The sequence below is a fragment of the Siphateles boraxobius genome, unplaced genomic scaffold (genome assembly GCF_051911475.1).
Source record: "Siphateles boraxobius isolate OS27281-9 unplaced genomic scaffold, OSU_SipBor_1 5, whole genome shotgun sequence".
Classification (NCBI taxonomy): Eukaryota; Metazoa; Chordata; class Actinopteri; order Cypriniformes; family Leuciscidae; genus Siphateles; species Siphateles boraxobius.
This window is the reverse complement of record NW_027509141.1, coordinates 23,957,547-23,972,650: the sequence shown is the minus strand read 5'-3', so window position 1 is coordinate 23,972,650 and position 15,104 is coordinate 23,957,547. Positions and strand designations below refer to the sequence as shown.

General features: G+C 35.7%; 1 protein-coding gene across 2 annotated transcripts in view; it reads right to left on the bottom strand.

The window, feature by feature from the left end:
- Positions 1 to 86: 86 nt before the first annotated feature.
- The window catches only part of pnp4a (purine nucleoside phosphorylase 4a), a 98,228-nt gene continuing 83,210 nt past the window's right edge, over positions 87 to 15,104 (bottom strand). The window contains exons 1-6 of one of the 2 annotated variants that reach the window (XM_077203430.1): positions 4,495 to 4,598; positions 3,965 to 4,128; positions 3,433 to 3,536; positions 2,476 to 2,651; positions 2,188 to 2,378; positions 87 to 714 (exon numbers count right to left, since the gene is read on the bottom strand). In XM_077203430.1, the coding sequence (XP_077059545.1) occupies positions 497 to 714; positions 2,188 to 2,378; positions 2,476 to 2,651; positions 3,433 to 3,536; positions 3,965 to 4,128; positions 4,495 to 4,517 (876 nt within the window). In that variant the 5' untranslated portion in view covers positions 4,518 to 4,598 and the 3' untranslated portion in view covers positions 87 to 496. Of the gene's footprint in view, positions 715 to 2,187; positions 2,379 to 2,475; positions 2,652 to 3,432; positions 3,537 to 3,964; positions 4,129 to 4,494; positions 4,599 to 15,104 lie in introns of those variants that run through there. The other variant, XM_077203431.1, reaches the window with a different exon arrangement.

Genomic DNA, 15,104 nt, shown 5'->3' with positions numbered 1-15,104 from the left:
ACAGATAATATAAAATGTATTATAAATAGCATATAGGAATGATTTAAATATTTTATTTAATACTTGCTTTTTAAATACGTTATCATCAAAATATGAACATTAGGAATTATATTAATTTGTATAATGAATAGTAGTGCATTAAACATTTAATAATTTCCCACACAATAGGGCCTAATGTTACGTAATCTTGAAGATGCATTCACAACTTTCACTGCACAAAAAAAGATGAAAATTTCATGAATAACATATTGAATAGCTCAAATAGCTTTTTTAAGTTATTGTTATGGCACCATCAAACTAGATCATTTTTAGGATCACTGCAAATAATAAAATGTGAACATTTAAATATATATATATATATATTTATAAAAAGAGTTATTGAAACAGATGTTCTGTAGTTATACACAAAAGTAAAAGGAAATGAAAAGAGTGATGACAGCATAGCTGCGGATTTTTCCGGATGAGGTTTTGATGGGCAGTTACAGGGTTGGTGACATTATGCCGTGTTGTTGTTGATGTCCATGCGGCTGATGAGCTCTGTGACCAGCACCTGCAGCGTCTCTGAACGCATTTTGCTCACTTCCAGCACAGCTTCATGATTGACAGTCTCATTGTCCTCATAGCTTTTCACCACTTTGTTAGTGATGAGGGAGAGACCAAAGACCCTCATGCCACAATGACTGGCGACCAACACTTCTGGTGCAGTACTCATTCCTTTAAAGGCAAATTATGTATAAATTAATAATAAAAAGCATAATTCAGACAATATAACTACTATTTCTATTCAATATAAAGTTAATATATTGTGTGTTATATCTGTGCCACTATTGTCACAAAATAATGGAAAAGAACAAGTTTTTCTAAAATCCTGCCAAATTTAAAGGGTTAATCATTAATTATTCACCTTCATGTCATTCCAAACCTGTAAGATTTCATCATCTTCGGAACACAAATGAAGATCTTCTAAAATGAAATCTAAGAACTTTCTGTCCCTCCATGGACAGCCTAAGCAACTATCACTTTCAAGTCCCAGAAAGGTATAAAGACATAATTAAAGTAATTCATTTGACTCTAGTGTTTTAACCTCAGTTTTATGAAGCGACATGAGCACTTTGTTTGCACCAAATAACATTTTTATTTATCATTTTATTTACAAAATATGAATCTTCAATGCACGTCCATGCAACAACGTCTGATCTCGCGTCAACACAACACGAATGCGTCGTGGTGCTCTCGTGAACGCATCGATTCATAAGATTGAGGTTAAACCACTGGAGTCACATGGATTACTTTCATGATGTCTTTACTACCTTTCTGGGGCGGGTAGTTACATAGGCTGTCAATAGAGAGACAGAAAGCTCTTACATATAATTAAAAATACCTTCATTTGTGTTCTGAAGATGAAAGAAAGTCTTACGGGTGTGGAAACGACATGAGAAATGAATGACACAATTTTCATTATTGGATGAACAACGCCTTAAAGCAAAAGTGTGCCCCTATTATGCTATATTAAAGGTTCCTTATTTTGTTTTGTCGGTCTCCTACAACAGGGTTACATGCATCCAAGTCGAAAACACTTTAATATCCATTGCAGCATCACAGCTTTTCAGTGTCTGCAACGGTTCGATAAAGGTTTCAGTCTCTCTAAACTTTTCAGAAAGCCTACTCTGCTCTGATTGGTCAGATGGCTATGACTGTTATGTCGTAAACGAAACGCACATTATATATCTGAATTCTGAGCATCCTCATCCTTTGGATCCTTTGCTTTTGCAGCACATAAAATAGCATCTTTTTGACATGTCGACAGCTTAAACCAAACTCCAGGCCTCAGCTACAACTACAGTGTTTGAGGGTCAAAGTAGACATTGTTCGCGGGCAGCCAATGAAGACCATTGGCTGGCATTATGCAAATTTGTTACAAACCAAAAAAAAAAAAAGTTTGTGCAGGAAGTAAGTCTGTGATCACTGACGACTCGCTTCAGGCTCGATTCTTTCTTTTGGGAGACAATAACCCCATATATTAAGCACTTTGATCTTTGAAACTTCGCAGACCTTTTACATTTACAAACAGCTATGTAACAATAACCACATAAAAGGTTATATCCGAAAAAGCATAATAAGGGCACTTTAAAAAATTCTGATTAGATATGAATTGTATTGATTTTACTAAATGAGACACCATCTTACCAACTGCATCCACGCCCAGTCTGTGCAGAAGTCGGGCTTCAGCAATGCTCTCAAAGTTGGGTCCTCCCACCATGCAATACACGCCCTCTTGGACATACTGGGAGACGCCCATGCTCTTACAAATGTCGAATGCCATCTTCCGTAGGCTTTTGTCATAGACCCCAGACATGGGCGGAAATCGAGTGCCAAACCTTGATAGCGACCGATAAATTATTACATTACTTGTACTGGTGATTATAATGAATGAACGCTTTCTTAACTCACTTCAACATGTACATTGATACTCACTTCTCATCATTAGGGCCATTGAGAGGGTTCAGTCCAGCAAGTCCAGGGAAGTTAATGTGATCTCGTATGATCATAATATCACCACAGCTATAACTGTCCGCTAGTGACCCCGCAGCATTAGTGACAATCAAGGTGTCGACACCCAGAAGCTTGAAAACTCTGACTGGAAAAGTGACCTGAGGAACACAAGCACAAATTCTGGTAATCCATTTTCAACAACCCCCAAAGCTTTCTGCTGCACTGTACAAGGCACATTACCAATAAGCCATTTTAATCTAACCTTGTGTTATGTAAACCACACAAAAGTTTCATTGAATGTTAAATTATGCACTGGCATAAAGCATGTGACTCAAATCAGCGTGACCAGGATGAAGTGACTATACAGTGTGGGCATCCAAAAAAAGGAATCTCCTTATTCTATCATCATTTTAGACTGCAGCATGACACAGCATGAATAGAACAGTGTTCTGTAGTTATTACTTTTGGAATGTAATATGATTTTGTTATGTAACATAATTCTATTTATGACACATGATGAAACTGTCAAGATTCTTTTTGTTTTGTTTTTGTTGTAAGAAATTAATACAGTATTTTTATTCAGCAAGGATGCATTCAATTGCATAAAAGTGACAGTATAGACATCTATAATTTCTATTTTAAATAAATGCTGCCCGTTTTCACAAAAATAAATAAATAATTAAAAAATATATTTTTCTGGAGGACCAATCAGCATATTAGAATGATTTCGGGAAAGATCATGTGTCACTAAAGACTGGAGTAATGATGTTGAAAAAAAAAACAGTTTTGCCACCACAGGAATAAATCAATCAAATAAATGCAGCCTTGGTGAGCATTAGAGACTTGTTTCAAAAACCGACCACAGATGTTTGAACGATAGCAAACAGTTTATGGCAAAGAAGTGGGGCATGTAGTGTCTTTGGTTTGAAAAAGACGAACCTTGCTTAGCGAGTGTCCCTCATACATATGGAATCGACCCTGCATGCACACACAGGTCTTCCCTTTGAGCTCCCCAAAAACCAGCTTTCCAGCATGACCTTTCACTGTTTAAATACACACAAGCACATAGCCAGGACACATACAAGCGTTATTACTTAAAACAAAATACACACATTTTTTTTCCTATAACTTTGTTTCCATCCTTTTAAATTTGAAGGAGCCATTTAAACTGACGTTTTTGCAGGTTAAAAGTTGAACAGTGTAACATGCTAGCATAATATTGAAATATTTGACATATTTAATTTACATAATGCATTCGGCAAGTGCTTTTATCCAAAGTGACTTGCATTGCATTCAAGATACACATTTAAAAAAAAAAACTGTTTTATCAGTTCTTGCTTTCCATGGGAATCAAACCTATGACCTCGGTGTTGCTAGTGCCACGCTCTTGATGTTTTTTTGTCTTTATTTTAGCAAATGGAGAAAAACACTGAAGTAAATACATTCCTACATGTTCTGACCAGTGTCTTACCTGTGCTCTGAGGAAAGCCAGGGATGTCAGAGTATTTGAAAGAGTCTTGGCACTTGAGTGTGTCTGCCAGCATGCCCAGTCCAGAGCCGCAGATGATGGCTACTTTAGGTCTGTGTTGTGTCTGGGACAGCAGCCAGTCTGCCGTTCTCTGGTAGTCCTCGTGGCTGGGGACAAGGAAAAAAAGCTCTTTATTAAACTTAAAGCCTGACTATATTCATTTGAGGGAACTGTGGAATTTAAAGCATCAGTTACTGGCTCTATATTGTCCCAGTTCATACGTTTTTGAAATATTAGGGCTACTGTGAATTAATAAAAAAGCATTATATTGGCATTATTGCTTTTAAAAAGACAAATATCCATTTGCTTGACCCAAATGCTGTTTCATACTGTAAGATGAGCATAAAATTTACAGAAATAAAGAGTATTAAATAGAGCTACAGTTCTACAAGAAAAAGTGTGCCATTCCGTTCATGCACAATCCTAAGATATACTTTGCCTTAACCTTAAGAAGGAAAGAAAATGTAACTTACCAGATTTGATCTTTACTATGCATGTTGGTGTTGTGTGTTTGTCTTGAAGAAATGTTCCCGGATTTGAGCAGTGTGTGAATGAGAGAACAGCTCTCTCGATTTAAGTAAACCTACTGTCAGACCTCACTAACACACACAAACGTTCTGATTGGTTACAACTCAGTGTTGTATTAGTCATGGCAAATGAATTGCCTTGTAATTTGTAGGTGTGCCTAAGTATAATATCAGAGGCAAACTAAACTTTCAATTAGATTTGGAGGAAGTAAGCTTTTAAAACCAACCACACAAGAATATCTGGTGCTTTTATGAGTAAAAAATCAGTGTACATTGTGAATTCAAAGATTAATTGCTTCACAAGGGGAATCCCCCCCCCCCCCCCCCACCCCCCACAGATCTAATCGTAGGATCAGAAGAGACATCACTTGGGGAAAAAAACAATTAATAACAATTTAAAAACAACAGGTCACTAGCCTATATTAAACACACTAATTTCCAACTATACTGCGTTTGGAGTGTATCCGGTTTGCAGTATAAGATCTGTCAATGGGTTGAGATTGAGTTCCTCCACATCGGTAAACATGTGAGGCCCATTAGGGGTACAGACTCATTCCCAAATCTGAAGCATGAGACTAGGAAAATTTAATTTGGGGACCTCACAAGATTTGTCTGATCGCAAGCAATTTTCCACTTTTAGATACAGATCCAAAGTCTTGTAAAAACATTTCAAAGGTATAAATCAACTTCTTTTCTCTTGCTATCACTATTATTAAGATTAATGCATTTCACACAGTGATTGACCCAGCTTCTCATTGGCTTGTGCATGAATTGTCCTTGACCAAAATCAAAGACTGATACATAAGTGTTTCCCCACACTTTCTCCACTATTAACAGGATCTGTAAGGTAAATTACTTTAATATTTAATAAAAAAAAAAAAAACAATTTCCTGCTTATTATATGGCTACTTACTAAATAAATAAATAAATAAATAAATAAATAAATGCACTTGGTAAATTTATTTCAGTTTTAGAAATTATTCTACTAGAAAGAGACCAAAGTGATGCAAGATATATGAACATAGCTGTATAGGAATCAATTGCCTGTCAAATATACAGTTTAATGGTCATTACACAAAATTATTTGTCAGCAGAATGAACCAAATGTTCTGAGAGCATGTAATAAGGGAACTCATTCATCAGACAGTGAAAAAACATAATATCTGGCTCTTTTTATGGACATTTAAATATGAAAAATAAAAACAAAAACTAGGGATGCACGATACATCAGTATCATACTGGTTACAAGTCGATATTAGATCTTTTATTTTATTTTATTGGTAGGTACTGGGAATTTAATTGTGCATCTAATTTATCTGATTTTCTGTATTTTTACAGTTTAGTAAAACACAATTAGTTTAATAATGATCTTTAGCAAATCTCAAAAATCTTAATATCCATTTTGTACAACATTGTGATACCTACACTTAAAGCATTTACAATGACTGATTTTAGTTTTTTAGTGTTTTATTTTTCATTCATTTAGACAAAACAGTATTGAGTATTGGTTTCACTTTATTTTAGTACGCACACTTTCAGTGTACCGACAGTGTACTTACTAAGAAAGTATTGTGTATTAAAAGGTAACTATGGGTTAAGGTTAGGTTTAGGGTAGGCTCAGGACTAGTACCTAGTTATTACCAAGTTATTGTAATTACAACAATAAGTATATAGTATGAAGTATGTACATGGAGAACAGGACTGTAAAATAAAGTGGTACTAGAGTATTATTATCATCCAGTTGTTGGCGTAACAACAAAATAATTATCATTTTATTGTATAACCAGAATTTTAAGTTGCATCCCCAACAAAACCGATAGCTGAAGACGAAACAGAATTCAAGAACAGACTCGATCCTATAAATGTGGTCGTTCCTGAGGAACGTTCAGCTTAAGACAATAATATTTACATTTTCAGCATTGCTCTCTCACATACCATGAGTCTGACAATGTGCACCAGTCAAGATAGCTTTCAGACACATGAAAACCTTTTGTCACAAGAGAACGTGGTAACTTGGGGTCACATCTAACTAGGCTCATGTGAGTTATACAATGTAATCAGGCTGATATAGAGAAAGACAGAGAACGATAGACAGAAAGAGAGTAAGAAAAGAAGCATATCCCTTTCTCTGTAATTACATTAACAATGTCGAGTGCCAAGCATACCCTATGCATCTCGCTCTCTCTCTCTATCTGCTCAGACGTAATCTGTGGCATATGACGCACATGTGATTTCACCCACTGGAATCTGATTGCCCAATTCGCTCATTATTAATGGATTCTAAATAAAAACAGAAATGAAAAACCTTAATAAACAATGTGAAGTTTGATTTGTTTATTTATTTTACATTTTATGTAAACAGTGAAATCTCATATTAATGTACTTTTTTATTTAATATTAAATGTATTACTCGTTATTAAACTTATTGTTTGGTCTCAAATTTAGCTTTGCAAAAAAGTGTTAAAATAATACAATATAAAGTTAACTTTAACCGAATCTGATGTTAAGCAGCTAAAATTCAAGTTGAATGTCTTTATTGCCCCTCTCACATACAATGTATTAATTAAATGAACACTTGTAAAAAAGTATTTTTCAAAATGAACTAAATTTAAATAATGAATCATCATCAACCCTTCCAAAATGTATTTTTTTCTTACCCTGGTTCACTATGGTTAGCCTATTATAAGTGTTATGGTTTTTGGGGGAAATTGCGTACATGCGTCACTCGTCTGTGCGTGTCTCGTCATTTCTGTAAATGGAGAAAAGTTGCGTGTTTTGTGTGGGAGTGGTATAGGTTAGGGGCTGTTTACATGACACCGTTTTCAACAAAAACGTAAAACCTTTTATACGTTTTGGCTGTTCATTTACACGGCAACAGTGTTTAGGTGCCTGAAAATTGTCATTTGTTGCTCTCTAACAGAGTTCATTTTAAACCATTTTCTATTGAAAATCGCTATATTCATTCGCACAATCACCCAGAGCCGAAGCACAACCAAAACAATGTTCTTCTACAAAATGCATGCATTTTTGTTTTTTAATCGCTAAAGGGCCAAAAGTTAGTATACCTTTAAAATGATAAATTTCACGAATATTGTAGTGGAATTGTGGTGCAATAACTATCAAGCATGTAAAACAATCATATGATACTATGGTCATATTTTTATGAGCCTGGCTTAAAATGTAACACTTTAATCATTTTATACAATATGCAACAGGGGGTCTCTGCTTCATTCATCTATCAAGGTATTCTTGGCCTAAAAAAGGCTGAACATAATAACAAAAAAATGAGTCACGTATCCTGTGCAATTTCTTAAATAAAAGCACAGTGCTTGGAACGTGCCAGGCATTTCTCAAGCGCGAGCAATTCCACGTGCTCCACAATACTCACTCTATGCTCTGACGTCGGGCCGGTCATGTGGAGGTGTGCAGTAATTCGGTTTTTAGAGAATCTGCTGGAAAACTTGTGACTTGTAGAAGGGTCATATATATGTCTGAGACCTCATCCTAACCCTGACCTTACCACTATTCTTTGTATTTGTTGTTTCTTGGTTCTTTTTATGATAGAACGTGGCAGGAAATGCTCAATATAATGCTTAATATATTTATTTATAATAAATTTAAACTACAACTTCTCAAGTTTCATAAGCTACTTATAATATAATAGTATATAAAATTATTCAAGTTTTATAGATTTACCGATTAGACATTTATTTGGTTATTTTTATTGGAAAACACAAAATTATAGCACATTTGATGGAGCCCAAAATACAACAATTCAACTACAGTCGAGCTATTATATATATATATATATATATATATATATATATATATATATATATATACATACATACATACATACATACATACATACATACATACATACAATAAAAACATTTGATAACACTTTATTTTACAGTATCCTTGTTACATTATGTGACATGTACTTACCATAGTAATAACAGAAAATTATCCATAATTACATGGAACTAACCCTCAACCAAATCCTAATCCTACCCTAACCCTATAGTAAGTACATGTAGTTGCTTAATATTACTCAGTACTTAAATATATAATTACACTGTAACAATGACACCTTAAAATAAAGTGTAACCAAACATTTCAGTACATATAATGCAATCATTTTATTTGATCAAAACATTAAAATTACATCCTGTAATATTCTATCATGACTTGACCCAAATTAAAAAGGGGACCCTTCGCCCTTTTTGACCTTTCACAGGCCATATGAGGGTGAGTCAGGGAGCCAGTGTGGGTCTGAATCTTAAGCAGTTGACCCTAATCCTCTGAACACATATGGAGCAGGGTCATCCATGTACATCTGGCTCCACTGCCGGATGCCAAGAGCCAAGGACAGCCAGAAAACATGTAGGGCGACAATCAAGGGCGCACTCTTGGAAACAACGGCCCACCCAATGCCCGCCAGGATACGAAGAGCTGTGATGGCCTCTAATACCGTCTTAAAAGATGACTCAGTCCTACAGTCGCACATCCTTCTGCTTGATTAATGTGTTGTTATAGCCTGATGCTACAGAGCATGCTATATTATGCAAATCTGATTCTAATGGACCTGCATTGATAATCGACCATGTGAAAAGAAAGGACATAATTGCATTCCAGAGAGGGCGGAGAGTGAAAGGGAAGTTAAGAGCCACTTAATTGACCAATTTCAGAGAAATATAGTACACAAGAGGAGAATCTCTTCTCCTGAGTACAGTTGCAGATGTCCATGAAGGATAGGACACACTTCAGCTCTCAAAGCTACAGTAAATCTACTCTATGCCATGATAAAGCTCACATCAAACTGTCCTGGCTGTAATTGCTGCTAATTGTTGCCATGGATGTCAGTCCCTCTGTTGGGGATCTCAAAAATGGGGCGAAATGATGGCAAATATTCACCGGTGTAAGCATGACTGCACAATGCACACACAAACAATCAGAGCCACATCTGTGATACGTGCACACACACTGTTCAGCGATTGCGGTCCCAAAACATATGTGACCCCCTTTATTTGGGAGGGTTTCAAGGTTGACAGTCTGTCCTCGTTGGGCCCACAAATACAACAAACACTCGCATTGAGAAAAAGTGTTCGTTAATCGGGTTGCCAGAAAATGATTACCTTCGTTATTTTTCCACCCAACGGGGGGATTTGCATTGGCGTTTGACTCATTGGGACTTAATGATGCTCTGTTTTGGTATCACACAGTAAGCTACTCTCATTGCCAGAATACTCCCTTGCGCTGAGAGAATCGCTGCCTGGGCTGTGGATTATTATAGATTAGCCGCACTGGGCATAATCTCTGGAGCAGTCTGTATGTCAGTGTGGAGGTGGCAGACAGAAGGGCAGGGCTAAAAAGGGCATAGCTCTATCTTGGCTAGCACACAGACACACAAACAGGCATGTCAGGCCAGTCTTGCTCCTATGGGAACCTGCGGTTGTGGGTTGCAAACTGCTAAGCAAAAAAAAAAAAAAAGGGTATCATAAAAGGTTACCTTTCTCTAGATTTCCATCTTTTATCCAAAATGTACAAACGATGATGTATAATTTATAAAAGGGTTCAATGAAGAAGTTAATATTGAGTAACTTACGATTATTTGAAGTTTATTTTTGTTCCACTAACAAAAATTGTTTCAAAAGAATTTAAAAGCAGAATCAGCCATATACATCTCCCAGGGATTCACAGGGATTTGGAAAAAAAAAGACAGATGTTAGTGGCTTTTCTGAATGAATCAGTGTTTTAAATAAATGGGTTGAGTGAATGATTGAATGACTCACTCATAAAGACAATCACTTACTTTGTTTGTCTAAGTTTTGTGGCATTTAAAAAATAAATTAAATTTCAATCCCTAAAGCATCTGAAAAAAAGGAAAATGACTTGCAATATATATGGATTAACCCCCCAAATATATGAATGTATATAATGCTCAATATTTATAAAAAAAAGACTCATGTCATGATTCGATACATATACCGATATTGAACTTACGGTACAATATTATTGTGATACTCCAAGACATGGTAAAAGGTTAACAAAAAATGTACTGTTGATTAAAATGCTAAATTTGATATTTGTGGATGTAAATGAATAGGTTTGGACTTGATGCAGGTAACCCAATGCACAGGACAATTATGGTAACACCAGAATAAAAATATTCATAATTCTGAAGCTGAAAATACATAATTATTTTAGACGAATATGCTTGCACTCTGTCACGGACTAGATATATTTATAATGATGTAGACCACGTTTTACTGGTAACATAAGACATTTGGCATTATCAGGACACACAAATATTCCCCTATTTCATTATTATACATTATATTCAACATTATATATAGTAGTTTAATGCAGTACTGACACTCTGTAAACTTGAATTTTTTCTCACACAGAAATTTTCAATGTGGGTGAACTATACACAAAACAGATTGTCGCTATCCACAATTCATATTGTTGCATTTTTTGTATTGCAATATATTGTGACATGTTATATTGGTACACACCTTATTTAATATCCTCTTTCAATGTATGATGCTTGGATTTATTGTGTTTAGCAATGATAATGCCAGTGAACTTGATTTGCTGCTGAATGAATCAGTGTTTTTGAATGAATCGGATGAATAATTCAATAACTTGCTTACTCACTTGTTACCACCTACAGGCCATGTAACCTTCAGAAAGAGTCTCTGAAAATTCCCCACCACCTATATGCATATTGGGAGAGCATGATCCCCTATGGTGATCCCCAAAGTCTATGGTCCTGATACTTTGTGTCTGGAGTCGAGTGGGAAGCTTTATTTGGTTTAGGTGAGTACAGAAATAACCTTCTGAAATGAAATCATAAGAGAAAAGAAAACTTGAAGGCACAACTTGCACCATTTCAGAGAATTACTCAATCTTATTTATGTTGTCTGATTCTGATAAGTATTATATGTCATTATGTTAAACATTTTCCACTTCAGTCATTTATACATGCTTGCAGGCATCCTAAACATTCACACACACAAAGTTTGCATACAGTAAGTTCATATTAGTGTTTCACTCCACATTGTATATCTGCAGATTTGTTTGATTGTTTTGGTCTCTGCGGCCCCACCTCAGCTGGATCTGTGTATCCATGTGATGTGTGAGTGAATGCACCGTCGTTGTGAATTAAGAGAGGACTGCTGACACTCGACTGGATGAGTCCAATAATGGGACCCCTGCTGTGGGGAAGGCCAACATAGGCAGAGGGGGGCCCTGCATGGGGGTCACGCTCGGCTACACTCAGAGTAAGGGGATGTGGCACTGTCACTCAGAGATATGGAGATATTTCTCCAGACCTCCGTGAAGTCTGTGAGGGTTGCATGCAGTGTTATGACAGGTCAGGTTTTGAGATGGGTAATTTTTAGTAAGTGCGCATACAACAGCTGAGTACACCAGGAGCCTGTCAGTCCCATAACTCACATTACACATTTTAAAATTCAGATTTTTAAAGTTACCTTCAATCTTTCATATAGTCTGTCTCAACTTATAAAATATTTTCAGTTTAAGGCAAAGGTCTGCAATGTTTGTATTATAATTTGTATAATTTATAAGGCCATCATTAATTATTAAGGGTAAATGTATCTATGTGTGTGTTTATGTGCGTGTGTTTAAAGAAGTTAATACTTTTATTCAGGAACGACGCATTAAATTGATCAAAAGTGACATTTATGCTACAAAAGATTTCTTTCTTTATTCTTTAAACTTTATAGTAATCAAAGATTACAAAGATTAAAAAAATAATCACATGCAGGTTCCACAAAAATATTAAGGAGCACAAGTTTTTTTTTCTCAAAATGGATACTAATAAGAAATGTTTGCACATTGAGCACCAACTTAGTATATTAGCATGATTTCTGAAGGATCATGTGTCATTTAAAACTGGAATAATGGATACAGTATAAGCTTTGCTATTATAAGAATACAATGCATTTTAAAATATATGTAAATAGAAAACTGATATAAACATAATAGAGAGTTTTTGGCTTGCTTAAACTAATCTCTCTGAAATTACATTATAACAAAATATGTTTGCCTTTGAACTATTCACAAGGATTTCATGAAGACACTGAGTTCAACACAGGGTTACATTAAGCTGGCAGAACTTATACTGACATTTAGCATATCAGCAAACAGGAATATTATTCAAATAGCATTAGTGTAAACCCATCACAGTCCAGGTCTGTGTTTGTGTGATGTTACCCACATCTGGGATTATAGGAACTTTAAGATAGGAAGCACTTGCTTTAATCCTCCTTGAAAGAGAAGGAGAGGAGGAGGAGGAGAGGGAGGAAGAACAGAAAGAGTGTGAGAGAGAGAGAGAGAGAGAGAGAGAGGCACACACACACACACACACACACACACACACACACACACACACACACACACACACACACACACACACACACACAGAAAGAGAGAGAGAGAGAGAGAGAGAGAGAGAGAGAGAGAGAGAGAGAGAGAGAGAGAGAGAGAGAGAGATAGAGAGAGAGAGAGAGAGAGAGAGAGAGAGAGAGAGAGAGAGAGAGAGAGAGAGAGAGAGCACTCTGGGGAGCAGAGTGACTGTGGAGTCCTGACTCCAGTTTGATTCCTCTGCGCCAACTGTGCCCATTCATGCATGGCGTAGTACCTTGTGGCACTCCACAAATCACCAGAATCTTCATGGAGTGATTGCTCCTTTTTAGCCCCCCCCCCCCCCCCCCTCTCAGCCTATATCACTCTGATACACCTGTTTTTTCTTTTGTGTATCTTACATTCTAGCTTCATCATAACAAATAAAGGTTATTTATTGGTTCCATGAAGTACCTTTAATATCCATAGAACCTTTCAATTGCACAAAAGGTTCTTTATAGTGGAAAAGGGTTCTTTAAATTATTAAAATGTTCTTCACACTAAGGTAAAATGGTTCTTTTAAGAACTGTGTACTGAAAGGTTCTTTGTGGAACCAAAGGTTGTCTTCCTATGGCCTCACAGCGAAAAACTGCTTGCTAAACCTTAGAATAATTCCCAGCACTGGACAGTAGATGTCACTAAATCTAAACTAGTTCTCTCGGATTAGCCCATGGTCGCACCTGCTACCAGATCCTGCTGAACAATCTTGTAAATGTGCAGAACATAAACAGGATATTCTCATCAGTGCTGTTGTTTATGGTACATGAAATTGCATGCTTAAGTTTATAAACTCATGATTATCCAGTCAGATTGAATAACACATTTCCTGGTAGAAATACATCTGACATGAAGTACACACACAGTGTTCATATTTATGTCTAACTGAGAATTAAACCATAGCATTTTATCCAATGTCAACATGAAAATGTTTATCAAAATAAAACAAAAAACAAAACAAAAATACCTGACATATGATACTGATGCATAAACATGCTATTGTATTCTGTTTGTATTTTATTCCCTGCAAGTATTAACACTTGTTTTTTTATCATCATAACTGGCTTACTCAAAACACATATCTAGTTATCTGCACTCATCAGTTTCACACTTTGCTGTGCTCAGTCATTAATATTTCATGACAGTGCTGCGACTACTTTGCCTTAAATTTGCAAATGACTTTCAGATCAGGTCTTTTTCGTATATATATATAAAATGCAGCTCATGACACACACTGATACTCACACACAGATTCACATCACTTATAACATTCTTCCACAAAAACTAGCATTGTGATTTAAGACTGACACAATTTACTGTTTCTAGAGACATAAAACTGAGTTTCATCATATTTACTCTCAAAAGTGTCCTTTAAAATGCTTTCAGCTGACAATATGAATCACAATTGATCAAATGTGAATTCTTCATGCACCCATGAATAATTTATCATCAAATGGGTGCTTGATGCTGTTTTTAAATAATTCATTACTCTGAAGAAGGCCAGCATCACATAAGCTACACTTGATGATTAAAAGAAAACAAAATACATCTGAATCAATAGTGGACTGGAAGTGCTTTTAAGATTCAGAGTTAGCAAACTTAGTTACAGTATGACTGCATGTGCCCAATACTAAGTAAGAATCCACTGCTCATTACATTATAGATGTCTGCTATAAAGTAACTTTGTTTTATCTCTGAAATTCTTGAAATTGTGCCAGTGACACACAGGAAATCAATTGCAGACAATGTCTGGCACCTGTGATACAGTGAGTTATCTTTCTCTAGCTCACACTCTCTGGGAAACAGGTGGGTTTATGACAATGTCTTTAGACAACAGCATATTTTTAGCATGTTAAACCATATCCGTTGATGTAGTTCTCTTTGCAAACAGCAAAATAAATGATGAAGTGCATTGTAAAAACCCATTTCAGATCTATTATACATCCAGTAAACATCTTAGTATATTTTATGACTAATCATAATGTTTTTGAAATTTCTTATGCTCACCAAGGCTGTATTTTTTTTTAAACAAAACTACAATAAAACTGTAACATTGTGAAATATTATATTGAAAAAAAAAGTATTCTATTTCAAAGTATTTGTAATTTATTCCTGTGTTGGCAAAG